Genomic DNA, 20727 nt, shown 5'->3' with positions numbered 1-20727 from the left:
CCCTCTTTCCTCTTTGGTAACTGTAAGTTTGTTTTCTAAGTTTGTGAGTCTGTTTCTGCTTTGTAAATAAGTTCATTTGTATCATTTAGGGAGGGATTCCACATATAAGTGATAGCATGTGATGTTTATTTTTTTCTGTCTGACTTCACCTAATAAGATAATTTCTAGGTCCATCCATATTGCTGCAAATGGCAAGATTTCATTCTTTTATGGCTAATATTCCATTCTGTGTGTATATATACACACACACAGACACCCACAAATATCTATATCTATGTATGTATACACATGCCATATCTTCTATATCCATTCCTCTGTCGGTGGACATTTAAGTTGCTTCCATGTCTTGGCTATTGTAACAGTGCCGTAGTGAACTAGGGGCGCATGTATAGTTTCAAATATAGTTTTCTCTGGACACCTCATGCGAAGAGCTGCCTCATTGGAAAAGACTCTGATGCTGGGAGGGATTGGGGGCAAGACGAGAAGGGGACTACAGAGGATGAGATGGCTGGATGGCATCACTGACTCGATGGATGTGAGTCTCAGTGAACTCTGGGAGTTGGTGATGGACAGGGAGGCCTGGCATGCTGTGATGCATGGGGTCGCAAAGAGTTGGACACAACTGAGCGACTGAACTGAACTAAACTGGATATATGCTCAGGAGTGGGATTGCAGAGTCATATGATAATTCTATTTTTAGTTTTTTAAGGACCCTTCCTACTGTTCTGTATGGTGGCTGCACCAATTTACATCCCCACCTTTTCCAAATTAGGTTCAGAGCAATGTTAGATCCACAGACTTACCTTTCCCTGTCGTGACTATTATCAACCCTTGCTCCCTCTTATACATCAAACATCATGATTGCTATAGTAGTCTAGCTTTTTGGCTCACTCTTTACCCCGGCTGATGTGTCTGAAGAAGAAAGAAACCAAAGGGGTATGTGTATGCTCCTGGGTATGGTCACTCACTTGCTTTGGGGGAGAATATTCAAAATATCAAGTTATGTACAATTTTATTGGGGAAAAAAAAGCAAACCTTCCTGTGGGGCCTGAAATTGCCTGGTACCAACTCGATCATTATTTTTCTACCCTGTGAGGATCGGAAATTTAAATAAATTGACCATTATTTCTTGGAGACGATGTTACGGGTCACTGCATTCTTCCATGTCGGCTAGCAGCCTAGTCTACCTGACGGAGTGAACTGCACCTGGGAACCCTAGGGCCTGCAGATCTCCCTAATCAGCTCAGGGAAGGCTTTCCCCCTTTGCCTTCTTCTCTGCAAGTTCCAAAAGGACCAAGCCATGGGGGAGGCTGCGGCAACTGTATCACCAGACTTCAAATTCAGTCTTCTTGGCAGTCGGAAAAGTTATCAAGAGAAAACAGGACACTTTTTCCAGGTCCCTGCCTGCAGGCTGTGGGTTGCTTCTTTTGTTTGTCAGCCTTTAACATAAACCCTTAATCCCAGACGAGTCTGAGGAATGATTGCACAATTCCTGCAAAGGAATAAACCTCTAGTCTTTTTCTCGGGGCTGAGTACCTACCTTGTGGGGCTTCCCAGATGGCTGAGTGGTAAAAAGAACCCACCTGCCAACACAGAAGACTCAGGAGATGCAGGTTTAATCCCTGGGTGGGGAAGATCCCCTGGAGAAGGAAATGGCAACCCACTCCAGTATTCCTGCCTGGATAATCCCATGGACAGAGGAGCCTGACAGGCTACAGTCTGTGGGGTCGCAGAGAGTCAGACAAGACAGAGCGGCTGAGCACATACTCATGTACCTTGTACCAGGCTCTGTTGTACACACTGGAGATTTAGTGGTGCCAAAACAGTATCCATGGAGGTTACGTTCTAATGAGGAGGGAATAGATGAGAAACAAACAAGTATATGTTCTTAGGTGGTAAGTGCTAGTGGGGAAGGAAGGCAGATGAAGCAAGATGGAAAGTGCAGAGTGGGAATGGGGGTGTAATTTCATAGAGGGAGGGCCTCTCTGATAAACTGACACTGAGCAGACACCTAAGGGAAGTGAGGAAGGAGCCCTGCGGGGAACTGGAGAGGAGCATCCTTGGCAAAGAAAGAGCCAGGGCAAAGGGTGGGAGGGCGCAGCGTGCTTCAAAAATCTAAGCTCCTAGAACCAGGCCAGTACAGCTGAGACTAAGCAAGCAAAAGAAGAGAGATCACAGGCAAGTGGGGCTGGTTTTAGGACCACAGTAAGAATCCTGCCATTTTCCTGAGTAAGACAGAAGGCCACTGAAGAGTTTTGAGTAGTGGGGAGATAGGATCTCAGTAAAAACCTTCCTCTAGCTAGTGTGTAGGGAAGAGAGATGAGGGGGAAATAAGTTCAGAGGTGCTTGCAGTAATCATGTCAAGAGGTGATGGTGTGACCAGGTGGTGTGGTGAGGAGGATGCAAGCTGGTCCAGTCACATAGATTTTGAGGATAGATTTGGTAGGATTTGTTGCTGGTGTGGAAGTGAGGTGAGAAAAAAATGAATTAATTCAAGATTTTTCTTTTGCCTGAGTACCTGAAGGATGGAGTTGCCATGTCCTGAGATAGACCATCAGGAGGAACACACAAGGGACATGATTATGAGTTGCACCTGTTAAGCAATTGGAGATAAAAGAAGTTTAAGCAGGTTATACAAATTTGAGAGTCATTAGTATTAATGACTGGAGCTTCCTTGGCAGCTTCAGTGATAAAGAACCTGCCTGCCAATGCAATAGACCAGGGTTTGATCCCTGGGTCAGGAGGATCCCCTGGAGAAAGAAATGGCAACCCACTCTAGTATTTCTTGCCTGGAAAATCCCATGGACAGAGGAGCCTGGCAGGCTACATACAGTCTATGGGCTTGCATAGTGTTTAGACACAACTTAGTGACTAAACAAGAACAATATTAATGACTACACATGATTTTTAAAGCCATGAAACCAAATGATATCACCAGGGAGGAGAGTTCAGGTAAGGAAAAGAACTCTGAAGAATAATGTGGGGGCACAGCTCCCGCATTACAGAGGAGAAAATGAGGCGTGGCCAGCCAAGGAACCTGAGAAGGAGATGCTCTCGAATAGGAGCAACATGCAAGAGAAAGTCTACCCTATGAGCCGAATGATGACTGTATTTTACAAAGGAAGGAATTATCAACTCTATCAATTTTGTCTCTTGGATCCTGGCATTTCCATTTTATTGCATTGTGCAACAAGCAATGAGTAGTAAGGAATCAGAGATAGTAGCTTAATAATTTTTAAAATGGGATTAAGAATATCTGTAGGTCTCATTGAGCCATTGTAGAAGTGAACAGGATATTACAGAGCCTTATATAACATTCCAACTGTTTCCATGTTGACATTCTAGACTCTACAAGGAAGGAAATGCAGAAATATCTTCATGATGCAATTTTTATATGTCAGTATTTTGTTAATATTACTAATTTTCAATATATATGGTTCTTTCATTAAATTCACAAGTATGTGCTTTTCTACTTAGTGCCAGCCACTATGCCAGACACTGAGGATTCAAGGGGAAATGAGAGGTTCCTGCCCCTGAGGAGCTTAGAATCTGAGGAAGCAAATAGTTAAAATGATTGATACCTAGGGCACAGTAGACCGCCAGTGCTGTTAATCCTTATGAAACAGTCTGTAGATGGTCCTGTCATCCCAATAACCCACTTATTTTTCATTTAAGAGATGCTTTTGGGTAAAGCCTTGGAATAAGTTCTCTCACCCATGTTGGTATATATATTTAGCAGGTAGCTCTAACTGTATCAGTTCCCAAAATAGTGCCTGCTGTTCAAGAAGAGTGGCGAGGCCACATATTCCTTTTTAAAGCAATAAATGGTTATGGATTGTCCTCTGCAGTCCTGTCTGCACTTAAAGGTAGGCCATGAAATCTGCTGGACTGCGCTCTGTCCCACATGCCCCTGCTCACGAGCTGCTCAGCACCGGTGATGTGCACAGCTAACTATAGGGCTGTCGTCAACTGCCTAATGCTCGACCTTAAATAGGGCTCTCAGCCATTTTGTTTTGTCCCAAAGAGTCCTCTACAAATGACCCAGAGAGAAGAGAGGGAGCCAGGGTGCCCCCATCCATCAACTCCAAGATGGCAAACACAGACCTTCTCTGGCCCTGGTGCTGGGAGTTGGGGTATAAGAAAGAAGCAGCAGGAATAGAACAGGCAAGCTCCATTCATTTTCAAGTTCAAAGTTCTCTAGCGGGGTATGGGAAGAACGTTGTCAGAGGCAACCTGTGATAATAGGACATCTCAGCCAAGAGAGCCAAAGGCTGTATATTCTTGTTCGGGGACAATCACTCAGCACCACCCAGGCTGGAGCTATGACAGGAATAGCCAGCGCTTGTGAACCACATGGCTTGGGGGGATGCTGATATACGATATACCTTGGATTTTAATCATCCCCCCACCTCCCCTGCACTGCTACAAGTTTAGGGATGATGTTCACTCCTTCCATTGTTATAGTCATGGGACACTGAGAAATTTGATTTTATTTGATTTTAAGGTCTCTGGCTGTTCTCTCTGGCATCATGCTCTCTGATTTGGTTACTTTTTGAAGTTGGATCACCATGTGAGAGGGCCAGGATATATTTATTTTTATCAACACCATCACCATGGGCCTTAGAATCAGGAAGACGTATTTCAAATCTATTGCTAAGGTCACTCTCTTGGAGTCAAGAGCTGTTTTGGCATCATGATCAGGAGGACAGGCTCCTGATTCATGTAATCCCAGGTTCAAGGTTGGAAACTGTTACTTACATGTGGTGTGATGCTAGGCAAGTTAATTAAGCTCTCTATGCTTCAGCCTCTTTATCTATGAATAGAGAGAATATTAGGGAAGTTGTAAGGACTAAACTGAGGTGCTGGAACATGGTGTCACATAGTGACTGTTCATTAAATGTTTATTCATTAAAATTAGCTAAATCCTCAGAGCTTTGGTTTCCTCATTCTTAGAATGGTTGTGTTGTTATGAGTGTTACATCATCTAGGAGGGGAGGCTAGATTTCAGCAGAGTGTCTGGTATAGAATGAATGGTTATTATTATCAGCAATAATAATTAAGCAACAGAAACTAAGAAATTTTGAAATGGGCTCCAAAGCCTCATTATGGCTTCTTCCCCATTCCTTCTTTATGTCAATATCTATTCTCTTTTTATAACTTTACTCAGTTCTGACTCATCAGTGAAGCAGTGACCCCTTCTACAAAAACTATTGTTCCATGAGAGTAATCTCTTCTTTTAATCAGATTTTGAATTCCAATCAGCCAACATGATTTTACCAAACACATTACATTCCCAGCTTGGATGGGGAAGCTGTTTTCTGCTCTAACAGAGTTTGTAATTAACTGGGGTTGCAAGGTGGAAACACACCCACTTAATAAGTTATAATTGGGTGCATGATGTGTTTAAGGCACCATGCTTGTGAGTATCCCAATAGGTGTAAAGGTGAACCAGATGGGGACCCTGCCTTCAAGGGGTAAATGGCCAACTGAGAGAAGTTGGGAAAGAGAATGTGGATACAGTCTGTCCAGACTGGATACCAGGCTCCACCCCTTGCCACCCGGAGACCTTAGGCAAGTTACTCAACTGCTCTGCACAGGGGCTTCTCATCTGTCACATGGAGATTACAATAGTACCTACATCACAGCATTGACAAGAAGTTTAAATGGGTTATTGTCCATAAAACACAGTGCCTGTTACACAGTCAGAGATCAGCAAATGTGAGCCATTTCCAAATACATAACTGGGGATACGGCATATTGTGAATAATCATTATGCAAGAGGACAGTAATAATTGCTATGGAAGTTTGGCAGGAGAGGCATAGTGACCTGGACTTCATAAAGAATATGATATTTAAGCTGAGCTTGGGAGGCCAGCGAATCTGTGATCACAGAAAAACGGCAAATCAAGGCACAGAGGTAGAGATGGCAAAGACGTCTGTAGGGAAGAAGTTGGAACGTGGAGGTCCTTATATATTGGTTTAAGAAATTTATATTTGTTTTGTGGACAGTGTAGAGTCATTGTGGATTTTCAGCAGGAAAATGATGAAGTCAGGGCTGTGCCTCCAGTAAAAGACCAAAGGAAGACTGCTTTGGGTATTGTTATAGCCTTGTTCTGAGCTCTAGAGCTCCAGTGTCTGCTTCCTCTGGTCCATATGTTGCAGAAGAGGGGAGAGAGAAGACTCAGATAGGAGGTGATGGTGTTTGAGCCTGGGCTGCAGAGGGGTTGGATATGTCATTGACAAATACAGGAATCATAATAAAAAGATGAATACATGGAAAAGGAAGCCTTTTGATGCAATGGAACATATTGGTTTGAGATGTTGAGAAGTCCATGGATCAATAGGTGGAGATTTGGAACTATAGAATGCCATCAGGTTGGAGGTGTGTGTGAGTGTGTGTGTGCTAAGTTGCTTCAATCGTGTCTGACTCTTTACAACCCTATGGACTGTAGCCCACCAGGCTCCACTGTCCACGGGATTCTTCAGGCAAAGATACTAGAGTGGGTTGCTATGCCCTTGTCCAGGGGATCTTCCCAACCCAGGGATCATCTCTTATGTCTCCTGCATTGGCAAGCAGGTTCTTTACCACTAGCCCTACTGGAAGTACAGATGGCATAATGACTCTCAGAATAAACCTGGAAGCCTGAAGAATGAGTGAGATTTCTAAGGGAAAATGACAAAGACCCATCCTTGAGTGATCCCTATATTTAGGGGTGGCAGGAGAAAGAGAACATGGGAAGGATCCATCGGAAAGGGAGGAGAACTAGGAGAATATGGAGTTGAATGAAGGAAGGAAGGATTTCAAGAGTTGAACAAAGGAAGGAGGGATTTCAAGGAGGAGCATTCCATGAACTCTGAGCAAGACTTATTTGGGAGATGGTAGGCAATAGGAATGAAGGAAGATAAGACGAGAGGTGGAGGGGAGAACTCAGTGGTGGAGACATTTTCAAAGCCAGGCCGAGACCTTTTGACTTATTTGGTAAAAGAAGGAAAACCTTCTGCGGTCTTATGCAGATAATTTCTTGGGGCCCCAGGAGATTCATAACGCCCACCCAAGGACAGAGGCTGGGTCTGAAAGGTCTTACTGTTTCTGATTATTATGCCCTCCAGACTAGTGCTTTCTTCCCTTTAGTTTGCCTCTCTTTCTATTATAGATGGAAGCTATTATTATTTGATATTGACTGAGTTAAGTCTGCTATAAGTCCTATGAAAAAGGAAAAAATTTATGATTGTGTTTCAGTGAAGCAAGGTTCAAACAAGTTGAGAATGTTACCAAAAATAACCCTCATAAATTTATTTATTGTTTGTTTTGATTTTTATTGGAGTATGGTTGCTTTATACTGCTGTGTCAGTTTCTGCAATACAGCAACATGAATCAGCTGTACTGATTCATATATATTCATGTACACATATATCCCCTCTGAACGGAATTTCCTTCCCATTTAGGTCACTGCAGAGCATCGAGTAGAGTTCTCTATGCCATATAGTTAGGTTCTCATTAGGTGTCTATTTTGTACATAGTATCAACAGTATGTATATATGTCAATCCTGATCTCCTAATTCATCCCACTCCCCTTTTCCCCCTTGGTATCCATGTTTGTTCCCTATGTCTTGATTTCTACTTTGTAAATCATCTATACCATTTTTCTAGATTCTACTTATATGATTTAGTACACAATATTTTTAAAACTCCCCAAACTTCAAAGTTGTGGTGTTTTATCTTTCCAAAAAATCAATCATTTTCCTTGCTCAGGTGGAGAAAATAATGACGATGGCAGTGTGCTCTCTTGGAACTGGCCAATTTGCTGAAGGGGAAAGCAAGAATAGTGCAATGAGAAAGCAAGCAAGAGAGAAGAGTGCATCTGTATAGTAAAAGTCCAGTTTTGGATTTTAGAACTGGATTCATTCTAGGTCATGACAAGGAAGTTTCATTAGAGTGTGTTACCAAAGCAGAGGGGCAATCATTAGGTCAAGGTATTCATTTCGAATTTGGAAAACTCAGCAGTGGCCACAGGACTGGAAAAGGTCAGTTTTCATTCCAATCCCTAAGAAAGGCAATGCCAAAGAATGCTCAAACTACTGCACAATTGCACTCATCTCACACGCTAGTAAAGTAATGCTCAAAATTCTCCAAGCCAGGCTTCAGCAATATGTGAACCGTGAACTTCCAGATGTTCAAGCTGGTTTTAGAAAAGGCAGAGGAACCAGAGATCAAATTGCCAACATCCACTGGATCATCAAAAAACACAAGAGAGTTCCAGAAAAACATCTATTTCTGCTTTATTGATTATGCCAAAGCCTTTGACTGTGTGGATCACAATAAACTGGAAAATTCTGAAAGAGATGGGAATACCAGACCACCAGACCTGCCTCTTGAGAAACCTATATGCAGGTCAGGAAGCAACAGTTAGAACTGGACATGGAACAACAGACAGTTTCCAAATAGGAAAAGCAGTATGTCCAGGCTGTATATTGTCACCCTGCTTATTTAACTTACATGCAGAGTACATTATGAGAAACGCTGGGCTGGAGGAAGCACAAGCTGGAATTAATTTTGCTGGGAAAATATCAATAACCTCAGATATGCAGATGACACCACCCTTGTGGCAGAAAGTGAAGAGGAACTAAAAAGCCCCTTGATGAAAGTGAAAGAGGAGGGTGAAAAAGTTGGCTTAAAGCTCAACTTTCAGAAAACGAAGATCATGGCATCTGGTCCCATCACTTCACGGCAAATAGAAGGGGAAACAGTGGAAACAGTGGCAGGCTTTATTTTTTGGGACTCCAAAATCACTGCAGATGGTGACTGCAGCCATGAAATTAAAAGACTCTTACTCCTTGGAAGAAAAGTTATGACCATCCTAGACAGCATATTCGGAGAAGGCAATGGCACCCCACTCCAGTACTCTTGCCTGGAAAATACCATGGACGGAGGAGCCTGGAAGGCTGCAGTCCATGGGGTCACTGAGGGTCAGACACAACTGAGCGACTTCACTTTCACTTTTCACTTTCATGCCATTGGAGAAGGAAATGGCAACCCACTCCAGTGTTCTTGCCTGGAGAATCCCAGGGATGGGGGAGCCTGGTGGGCTGCCGTCTATGGGGTCGCACAGAGTCAGACACGACTGAAGCGACTTAGTAGTAGTAGTAGTAGACAGCATATTAAAAGGCAGAGATATTACTTTGCCAACAAAGGTCTGTCTAGTCAAGGCTATGGTTTTCCCAGTAGTCATGTATGGATGTGAGAGTTGGACTATAAAGAAAGCTGAGCATCGAAGAATTGATGCTCTTGAGCTATGGTGTTGGAGAAGACTCTTGAGAGTCCCTTGGACTGCAAGGAGATCCAACCATTCCATGTTAAAGGAGATCAGTCCTGAATGTTCACTGGAAGGACCAATGTTGAAGCTGAAACTCCAATCCTTTGGCCACCTGATGCAACCTGACTCATTTGAAAAGACCCTGATGCTGGGAAAGATTGAAGGCAGGAGGAGAAGGGGATGACAGAGGGTGAGATGGTTCGATGGCATCACCAACTCAATGGACATGAGTTTGAGTAAACTCCGGGAGTTGGTGATGGATATGGAGGCCTGGGATGCTGCAGTCCATGAGGTTGCAAGGAGTTGGACACGACTGAGCAACTGAACTGAATTGATTCATTTTGAATAGATTGTCCACAAGAACCTTGAAATTACTTGAGATGATGATTAAAGCAGAGTGGAGAAAGGCTGTGGGCTGGCCTGTCAGGTGTCAGCTCCATTATTACAATATTAACATATCACCTCTTACAAAACCTGGTGTACTTCATGATACCCTGGAAGAATTCTTTGCCCTTGGACGGCACTCAATAAATGTCAGTTGAATTCACACAAAAATGTTTATCAAATTCCCCAATTGTCATTAAGAGTCAGATAAAGGATGGGAGAAGTCACTAGTCTGTTGATAGATTGCCAAAGAAGATGTGGAGATTGGCTATCATGTGTCTCAGAATAGAAGATTTTTGGCACCTGAGTTGAAAAGTAATCATCTGAGTTGGCACTGAGGATTGTGAGGGGAGCTAGAGTTTCTGGAAGAAAAGATAACAAAAGTGGGAGAATTTGCAGCCTTCAGTTAATGGGGCTTCCTCGGAAATAGCGTTATCTGGAAATTCCCAGATTTGCTTTAAAGCAAAGGGATAAAGGAAGAGAGATAACAAGAGGGGAGAAAGCATACATCAGTATAGGGATGAGTAAACTAAATAGAGTTGGTAATGGCCTAGAAGGGGTTGTGTTCTGTGTTCCACTAGGGAGTGAGAGAATTAATGAAATGAGTTAAATTAACTCATCTCATGATTCCAAATGGTGCAAAGATTTCCACATCAAGCACTCTTTCGCCCCAGATGTCTGTCTGTTGAAGGTTTGTGGTGCTAATAGCTGCTGTCTGGAAGGAAGGCAGGTACAGGCTGCCATGCCAGGTGGTGTCTACAGCCAGGTCAGTCCAAGCTGTACAGTTCCAGACAGCAGGTGGAAAAAAGTGAACGTGTTTGGAGAAGGGTAAGTTGGTCCAGAGCCGCACAGTCACGTGTATCCCCCAGAGTGCTGACTTGGACAGTGCCTGTATGTGAGTGCTCTTCAGGAAGTGGTTACTGAGCCAGGGCAATTCCTTTATTTCATGAATTGATTGGTAGCCTAGGTTATGAGGATGTGAATTACAGCACAGGTCAATTTCAGAAGACAAATAGATCCCTGAGGCAGCTAGTGCAAGATGGTTTGGGCACTTTAGGGTGGAAAGAACATGGGAAAGGTGATTCTCTAAGACACATATTATAAAGAAAACTTTGTTGACTTTCTCTTTGTGAGAAATCTGGTCCATAGATCCAGTTCTGTGATTTCCAAATGCGTGTTTCCATTGGTGAATGGTACGTGGGTAGGAGATACTTAAAGTATTTCTCAACAGGTCTTCTTGACATTTTGGATGGAAAAATTATGTGTTTTGGGGACTGCCTCTTGCAGTACAGACCATTGAACTGCCACGCCCGTTTCGTGGCACCTTTCTGAAGTTTTGACAACTCAGAATCCTCCCCCATTCCCTGTGCCCCCCAGGGGGATGGTATTGGGCCTGGGATCTGGGGTATACTCTGCCTTGGGAAAAACTTCATTTTTTTCAGAGATCCCCCTGAGCCCACATTTCGAGAGAAATGATATTCTGGAGTTTTCTTCTGTCTCAACTCAATTGAAGACTGAATTCTGAAGCAGAGGCTTGAATTTACTACTGACTCAATTTAGTGATGAACAGTGACATTTCAGGGCTAGTGAAAGGATGGAGCCTTTTTTATTCCCTCAATGTTCACTTCATATGTCTGTGATTTGTGACGTCTCAAATTTCCCTGTCGCCGCTGGCCAATCCCTGGGCATTGCAGACCTCTTTGTGGGGGTTGGTCCTACTGAATCTCTTCATGCTCCCACCACATAGAGGATTTCATTTTTCCATGTGACTAGATGTGTTGTAGGCACCGTGGAGGAAAAAGCATGTCTATTTAGTGTGCCTTTCCAGTACTGTAGGATAGGATTGACACTAAGACAAGCGGATCTGGAACTGAGACGGGAAACAGGAGAGCAAGTGCTGAGAAGAAGCACTTCCACCTGGGGCGCCTCTGGTTCCCCCTTTAATTCAACTATGCCTGGAAGTCTTCTTTGATGTTTGAAACCCGAGGTCAGGTGGCGGTGGAGAGAGAGCATGTGGACTGACAGGTTGGAGGAGCAAGGATGGAGGGATGGGTAAGGAAGAGGTTTGCCGCTCCTGGTCAGGCAGGGTTGTGCAGGGGGTGATCATGTTCCTGTAAATGGAGGTCAGCCTCATTTCTGGACCATCAAGCAGAGGAATGCCACTCAAACAAGGTGTCTGCAATTGGAGGAGGGCTGCTTTTGAGGCTGCCGCCTAGGAGGAAAGTCCTTTCCTTGGCTTTTCTTTTTGACCACTCGTCCTTCCAGCCTGGATCCTCAAGGCTTCTCTCAGTCTTCCTTTCCTTTTAATCTTCCTTAGATGCATATCTAAAATGCATCTCCTTTCCCATGTAGATTATTACCGAGTATTGAGTAGAGTTCCCTGTGTTATATATGCTTGTGTTTATCTGAATCACTTTGCTGTACACCTGAAACACACCACATTCTCAGTCAGCTATAACTCAATATAAAAGAGAATTTAAAATTAAAGGCATCTGCTGGTATCCTCCACAGCCTCCTCTGTCATCTCCGAATGCGTTTCACTGCATACATCCCTCTCCTCCAACAAAGTATGTCTCTTTCCAGCCTGTCATAGAATGGACCTTCCCTCCACGGATCCTGCCTCCCTCTGATCTCTGCTGCCATCTCAGTTTCCCTCATTGTTTAATTGTTTATTTGGAGAAATTGCTTAGGTTTAGTTTAAGGTTCCCTCAAGGGTTGAAATCCTCTGCTTACCTGGATGGTGTGCAGTTTGTACGTTTCAGAAGGGAGGCTCACGCTGTGAACTTAAGTAGTACCTCTCTTCCAAGTCCTTGCTACCCCACTCCCCAGAGATGAGTAGAATCCTGACTCAGGGGAGGAGCTCAGGTATGCCATGCGAGGAACAAACTCTCCTTTATCTAATATTCAAAGGCATGTGCCCCTCAGCAGACCTGATGAAGATGCAGCAGGGTGCCTTAGGGGCTTGGCTCTGTGTTGGGAGGTAGTCCCTTGCTCCTCACATGGGTCTCTGTTCCCCTGGCAGGAAGATGAAGTGGTCCTCCAGTGCATCGCCAACGTTCACAAGGAGCAGAGGAAGTTCTGCCTGGCAGCCGAGGGACTTGGGAATCGCCTGTGCTTCTTGGAACCCACTTCAGAAGCCAAGGTGAGATTAACCGTCTGCTCTGCACCTTCCCTCTTGGCCTCCCAAGCAGTCGTCTGGGAATGGGACTGCTGGGAAGTGATGATGAGGGTGAGGAGGGTGGTGAGGAAGAAATTCGAAAGACATACTTATTTTTGAAATGGGAAGTAGATCCCATAACTCTCCCCAGCCTAGAAAGTTATACAGTGGAAGCCCAGAGGAATGCGAAGAATTAATAGTACCTATCTTTAAGTGTTCAGCAGCACATGGGGGAGATGCCTTGAGGTCACTGTCAGTCTTCAGGGAGAAGATGCTTTTATTATGCCCTGAACACCTTCCTTGTTGTTAATTCCTAGAAATCTAAGTATGTTTTCTTTACTCCCAGCTATCATTTTATTGCCTCAGCGATTCGTGGGTCCTTGGGCCTGTGTCTCACAACAAGCTCATCACTTTCAGTTGCAACTGTGCCAAGGTGGTTGTAACTGCCTGCTGTGACCCAGGGGCAGAAAGGAATGTTTGCCCTGGTCCCCGCCTGTGTGGGGGCATGTAGTGTTCTCTCTCCTCAGTGAAACTTTGCTTCCTCCATTTTCATTTGCTTTCTACTTTTCACAAACTGTATGTCAGGTGGATCTGTGTGCCCGTATTCTCACAGTACTTTGCAGTCCTGGAAAAACCTTTGTATCAGTCAGGGTTTTCTAGAGAAACAGAAGCAATAGGATCTCTTCCTTTTTCTGGACAGGTGGATGGATGGATACAGATTTATTTTAAGGAATTGACTTATGCAGTTTTGAGGGCTGGGAAATCTGAAATCCATAGGTCAGATCAACTAGAAACTCAAGAGTTGAATCTGTCTTAAGGCAGACATTTTTTTCCTCCAAGAAACCTCAGGTTTTATTCATAAGGCCTTTGAATGATTGGAGAAAGCCCACCCACATTATCAAGGGTAATAATCCCTTTTAAAGCCAACTGATTGTAGATGTTAATTATATGTACAAAGTATCTTCACATCAAAATCTTGATTGGTGTTTGATTAAATAACTGAATGCTATAGTCTAACCAAGTTGGCATACAATTATCCATCACCATACCTCCATGCTCAGTTTTTCCTATAGAATGTTTTAAATCAGAAAATGGTTATACTTTCCAGCAAAGCCGCCTGATTAGTATGTCATTTCTCCATGTTAACATATACAGCACAGACACATGCAGTTTGGCCAAATCCTAGAACATCAAGTGTGCCCCATGGTGGCCACGCCTCCCTGAAGCCCTTCTGCTCTTCATAACTTGCCTCTCTCCCATGTAGGGAGGTCCCTGGTCCACGAGCACAGGCATCTGTCAGTAGCACGAAGGACAGAGTCACATTCAAATAAATGGCAGAGCAAAGAGACAAAGAAGATTTTTATCTTTTAGAGGTCTTAGGTTTTATTTCCCTGAGGTCTTTCCTCATTTACTTTTGCTCTTAGTTAGGTATTTTTCTCTTCATTTCCAGCAGTCTGGGATAATAGGAAAATCATTAGATTATAAGTAAAGAAGTTGATTCTCAGCCATTAGCTCATCACGTGACCATGAGCAAGTCACTCAGTCTTGTTTCCAGGTTTTTCATCTTCCAGATAAGATGCAGTCTGGTGTAATGAAAAGAACATTGGTCTGAATTAGAAACCCATGTACCATTTGCTAGTCATCCATTGAGTAAGGTATAGGACATCGGTTTAGGGCATTGCTCTGGAGCCAGACTCTGAGTCTGAATCCTGTGTTCACCACTCACCAGCTAAGCTAGGGCCTTGAGCAAGGTACCTCACCATTCTGAACTTAGTTTTCTTCATCTGCTTAATGGAAATTTAGTAGTAACAACTTAAGAATGTTGTTATTAAGATTTAAATTAGTTAATATTTGTTTAGCAGTCCATGGGGTCGCACAGAGTCGGACATGACGGAAGCGACTTAGCAGCAGCAGCAAACTCTATTTCAGTTCAATTCAGTCGCTCAGTCGTGTCCAACTCTTTGCAACCCCGTGAATCACAGCATGCCAGGCCACCCTGTCCATCACCAACTCCCAGAGTTCACTCAAAATCATGTCCATCATGTCAGTGATGCCATGCAGCCATCTCATCCTCTGTCATCCCCTTTTCCTCCTGCCCCCAATCCCTCCCAGCATCAGAGTCTTTTCTAATGAGTCAACCCTTTGCATGAGGTGGCCAAAGTATTGGAATTTCAGCTTTAGCATCAGTCCTTCCAATGAACACCCAGGACTGATTTCTTTTAGAATGGACTGGTTGGATCTCCTTGCAGTCCAAGGGACTCTCAAAAGTTTTCTCCAGCCCCACAGTTCAAAAGCATCAATTCTTTGGCACTCAGCTTTCTTCACAGTCCAACTCTCACATCCATACATGACCACTGGAAAAACCATAGCCTTGACTAGATGGACCTTTGTTGGCAAAGTAATGTCTCTGCTTTTCAACATGCTATCTAGGTTGGTCATAACTTTCCTTCCAAGGAGTAAGCAGTCTTTCAATTTCATGGCTGCAATCACCATCTGCAGTGGTTTGGGAGCCCCCAAAAATAAAGTCTGACACTGTTTCCACTGTTTCCCCATCTATTTCCCATGAAGTGATGGGACCAGATGCCATGATCTTCGTTTTCTGAACGTTGAGCTTTATGCCAACTTTTTCACTCTCCTTTTTCACTTTCATCAAGAGGCTTTTGAGTTCCTCTTCACTTTCTGCCATAAGGGTGGTGTCATCTGCATATCTGAGGTTATTGATATTTCTCCCGGCAGTCTTGATTCCAGCTTGTGCTTCTTCCAGCCCAGCGTTTCTCATGATGTACTCTGCATACAAGTTAAATAAGCAGGGTGACAATATACAGTCTTGACGTACTCCTTTTCCTATTTGGAACCAGTCTGTTGTTCCATGTCCAGTTCTAACTGTTGTTTCCTGACCTGCATACAGATTTCTCAAGAGGCAGGTCAGGTGGTCTGGTATTCCCATCTCTTTCAGAATTTTCCACAGTTTATTGTGATCCACACAGTCAAAGGCTTTGGCATAGTCAACAAAGCAGAAATAGATGTTTTTCTGGAACTCTCTTGCTTTTTCCATGATCCAGCAGATGTTTAACCATTGGCTATTGTGATTTACTAGTACCTAGGCCAGATTACCTAAAACAAATTAAAGAGAACTATGTATCATAACCTAAGAATTCTTTGCATCCCTCAGGTGTAAAATAATAACCCATACCACTCAGAAGTGCATCAGGGATGAGAAAAACCCTTGCTAACACCTACTTGACTGATTGTTCTTATTTTGGTTTTTCATTTTAAATTTAAAACAAGATAACACAACTGAAGAAGTTTTGTAAGACATGTGTCATCTATGACTGTATTCCCTGTCCCAACTATTTTCATTTTTGTTTTTCACTCTGGCCTTTGTCCACATGTACCCATATATTTTCAAAGTCACACTCATCATGGATATTCAGACCTTCTGCCTTTTTTCTTTCACATTTCATCCAGTTCCATATTGCTATGTAATCTTCATGGTTATTAAAGAAAAATTCATGTACGTGGTTTTTGTTGGTTTACTCTTGCTTCCTGAATTATTTTTCAGGAGAAGAATTAATGGCAACAGAGTATAAACAACATTAAATTGGTTTTCCAAAAGGATAAACCAGTTGTTAGAGTTGGCACCCATGCTATCATTGCATGAGTGTGTGTCTCTTCTGTATGTAGTACGAAGAAAGTGCACCATGAGGGCTTCTCACAGAAAAACAGGATAAGTTCGTGGAAAGGATAGATAGGTCTTCAGAATTTCCTGTCACCACTCCTGGGAGCAGCCTGCTAGATTAACCCATTTTATGTGGCTCCAGGCTTTCCTATAGTCGGCTCCAGCTGTGCACACCCCTCTTCTGTCCTGTTCCCTCCCTTTTCACTAGCTATTTCTCCTAACTCTCTACCATCAGATTTCACAACCAATGGTGCCATTCTTACGCTCTTGGAAACTAATGTTAACCATGCAATAAAATGAGAAGGTGTGTTTTTTCCTGAGCCTGGCAAACTGGGTATAAGGCACAGACCTCAAATGTCACTCTTATCAACTGGCTACAGAGCCAGCTGGTGACCTTGGGCCATCCCAGTCAAGGGTATTTCAACTTAGTTGAGACTCAGAGAGGTAAAATTGAGATGAACTCTAGGGAGAAGAAAGACCTCAGAGAAAGAAGACATGAGATAAGGTACTTAAAAGATATTCTCTGTGTACAAGTCCTGAGAAAAAAGAGGTCATATTGAAGCAGGGAGCAAGAGGGTAGAAATACAGGAAGCAAAAGTTTTAGAATATCAACACCTGCCATAGACCAGGAACTGCTGAGCACTTGGGAGAGTTCTTGTGACTTTGAGTCTTGTTTGTCATGGCCTTTTCTGAAGGCCCCTGAAATTGCAGATATTAATTCACAGAAGCACCCTTATTCAGCTTTTCATTCAAATGAGCACAGTGTGAGGAGTTAAAAGGTATTTTGTTTTGTAGGGAAGATTCAGTGTTGAAACCAGGGAGCAGGCAACATTGAAGGGAAATGTTGCTTCTCTGTTTTTATTAATAGCAGCAAATGCTTATGGATGGTCATTTTGTAAAATTATTTATTTTTAATTGGAGGGTAATTGCCTTAGAAAATTATGTTGGTTTCTGCCAAGCATCAACATGAGTGAACCATAGGTATATATCCCCTCCATCTTGAACATCTCTCACACCTCCCTCCCCATTCCACCCCTCTAGGTTGTTACAGAATCCTGGTTTGAGATCCCTGAGTCATACAGCAGATTCCCAGTGGCAATTTATTTTATATATTGACAGTCATTTTTAAGTGGAAAATGTATTTCCAGGAATCAGAAATCGTCTATTTTTCCTCTAGTTCTTAATATTGTGTCTCATCTATGTTGTATCTGCAGTGTCCACCAAGAGGTTGCCTTTGGTTCAACTTAACATCCAGACTCATAAGATGCTGGTAGACCCCAATCTGCTTAGTAGGACAAGAGCCACAGCTTGCCTGCTGGGAAGTGTCAGGCACTTCTGCAGAAATCCTTGCAGCCTCCAGGGTCTGCCTTCTGAATCCCCACCCCAAATGACAGCTCAGGCTCAAAGAGACAAGGTCCACATCAGGCAAGTGTAGAGTCACCATGGCTTAAAAGGCTCTGTACCACAGGAGCTGATGTATCTTGTAACAACTCCACATGCGTAGCTTTTGAAGGACCACCCCTGATACAAGGGTCATCACACTTGGGGAATCACAAATAGAGGGCTTTCTATGAAGTACTGGTGATCTTTCCAATCCAGATGCAGGCTACAAATTAGGGATCATTTTCACCCTAAGCAATGTTCTCTCATAACATAATTAGCATATCAGTTTTATCAGGTTGTCCCAAGAACAAAACTGGACAATTAACTGAAGGTCAAATTCTCAGGCAAAAAGAGGAGAGTTTCATACGCCTTACCCCACAGGAATCTTCAGTGATGGTAGTTATTTACGATCATAAGCCAACACCTTTCCAAATCCTGACTTCTACCTTCCTTAATTGTAGAGCACCAAAAAAGAAGAAAAATATGGGAACTTTTTGTTGAAAATCAGTTGCAACAGACCAAGGTTTGTTTGTTTCACCAATTTTAATAATGAAACTGATGTTGATGAAGTGAAACAGTTTACCCTGGTGCCCTTTAAAAGTCAGTGTCACATCTGAACTCTTTGGGCTCTCACAGAAAAATGTTCCACCTTTCTGTCAGGGAGCACTGTGTCTTGCTGACCATGGTTTACTCAAAATGGAAAATCCAGTTTCAAATCTAATTTTCAAATTGAACATTTTCCAGGAAAATTTTATTCCTATTGTTTTCACCTCCTCTTTTGAAAACTGAAAAAAAAATAGTGTCCTGTGGTTTCTGAAAACTTGTATAGGTGCTGAACACCCAGAATTAAACATCTGTGTTTGTGCAAACATCATTATGTCAATGACATAAATTAGAACAGAATTCTTGGCTAAAAAAAAAAAAAAAACCCTTATTTTCTGTTGCTTTTATTATCTTCAGCTCAGAAAGATTTACTGTTTACTCCTAAAAAACTAAGTCTGTGCAAATTTATGGAAACAGAGGCTCAGTCTGAAGTTGTATACCTTTTTTTTGAACTTCTCAATATAATTTTAGTGTGTAGTCTTCTCTATGGCCTTGAGATCTTATAAAATCCAAACTATGATAAAACTGTAAAAATCCCATGTCTTTTAATATAGAGATTTAAGCATTGAAATTCTGATCTTTTTTTTTTAACATTTATCAAACATTATAGTCTGTGTGTTGTGTACTGTTGTGGGTGCTTACACACTCTCATTTAGTCTTTACAACCTATGAAGCAAAAATTGTTCTCATTGATTAAAAAAAAAAAAAAAGATAAAACAATTTAGAGTTAAGTCACAAAGTTAAGTGACTTCCTGAAGATGGTTCATTCCAAACTCAAATCACTGTCTAATTTCTATAATACTCAGGAATAGAGAGCATTATGATTCTTATTTAATGATAAAGAAGCCATATTTCTTCAAGTGGCTAGATTTTTAAGAATACCCCGGGAGATCTCCATACGCCCTCCCACAACCTTGTCGCATCTGTCCTCTGAACGCCTGACACTCCAAAGTTAGAAATATGTATTTGCTTAAATCAAACAGAATCCATTAAAATGCAAATGCTCTCAGTACATGAAGCAATATTGAAATTTTTATAGCTAACTTTTTTTTATAGATATAAAGATTATCATATTTTTTTCTAGAAAGTATGTTTTTAAAAGAGTGATAAGGCAGATGTATTGTGCCTCTGTATTGGGATATAAGGCACAGAAGCACTGTAAATGGGAGGGGTGTGTCAAAACATCCATTGCATTGATTTATGATGGTTTACCTGTCTTTTCTCCTGCACTCCACCACTCTATGTTAAAGTTGAGGATATGGGTATCATCAACTTTAAAGTTAAAGATTATATGGGTATACCTTAGAGATATTGCACGCTTGGATGCAGACCACCACAATAAAGCAAATATCCCAATAAAGTGCGTCATACAATTTTTTTTTTGGTTTTCCAGTGCATATAAAAGTTACATTTACATTGTAATATTGTCTATTAAGTGTACAATAGCATTATGTCCAAAAATGTACATACCTTAATTTAAAAGTATTTTATTGCTAAAAAATGTTAACCATCATTTGAGCCATCACTCAGCTGTAGTAGTAACATCAATGATCACAGCTCACTGTTACAAATATAATAATTTTAAAGAAGTTTGAAATATTGTGGGAAGTATCAAAACATGACACAGAAACACAAAGTGAGCGAATGTGGTTGACAAATGGTGCCAAGAGACTTGCTTGACTTAGGGTGGCCACAAGCCTTCAATTTGCAAAAAAAGGAGGGTGTAATATCTGCCCAATTTGGAACATACTGAATTCAAATGCCTGGAAAACATTCAAGAGGAAATTTTGATAGGCATCTGGATATATGGAGCAGAGAGGTTGAAATGGAGATAATATTTAAGAGATATTGGCTTAAGGTTAGAAAATTATGCTTGGAGAGAGTGAGTGGAAAAATTATGGATTAAGAAGGGAAGAGAAGAGGGCTTGAAAGTATAGATATTTAAAGATGAGTAGAAGAAGAGAAACAGAGAATGAGGGGGAGAATCCTAAGAAATCAGAGGTAAAGTAGGCATTTGCAATGTCATAGAAGCCACAGAAACCAAGGGAAGACTGTCAAGGACTATGGTCCACGTGGTAGAATATCACTTGGAGGCAAAGTAATGTGAGGTTGGGATGTCCATTAGATGTAGTAACATGGAGGCCAATGGCAGTCTTGGTGAGACCTTACTCACCAGGCTGACAAGCACAGAGCCAATTTGCCAATTT

At 42.2% G+C, this 20727-nt stretch overlaps 1 protein-coding gene across 8 annotated transcripts in view; it reads left to right on the top strand.

Annotated features, from left to right (window-relative positions):
• The window catches only part of RYR3 (ryanodine receptor 3), a 559072-nt gene that overhangs the window by 170982 nt on the left and 367363 nt on the right, over positions 1–20727 (top strand). For all 8 annotated transcript variants that reach the window (XM_070797211.1, XM_070797214.1, XM_070797210.1 and 5 more), the window contains exon 2: positions 12721–12840. In XM_070797211.1, the coding sequence (XP_070653312.1) occupies positions 12721–12840 (120 nt within the window). The remainder of the gene's footprint in view (positions 1–12720; positions 12841–20727) is intronic.

This window comes from Bos indicus, chromosome 10 (genome assembly GCF_029378745.1).
Source record: "Bos indicus isolate NIAB-ARS_2022 breed Sahiwal x Tharparkar chromosome 10, NIAB-ARS_B.indTharparkar_mat_pri_1.0, whole genome shotgun sequence".
NCBI classification, from domain to species: Eukaryota; Metazoa; Chordata; class Mammalia; order Artiodactyla; family Bovidae; genus Bos; species Bos indicus.
Note: the sequence above shows the minus strand (reverse complement) of the source record. Positions and strands in the feature narration are given on the sequence as shown.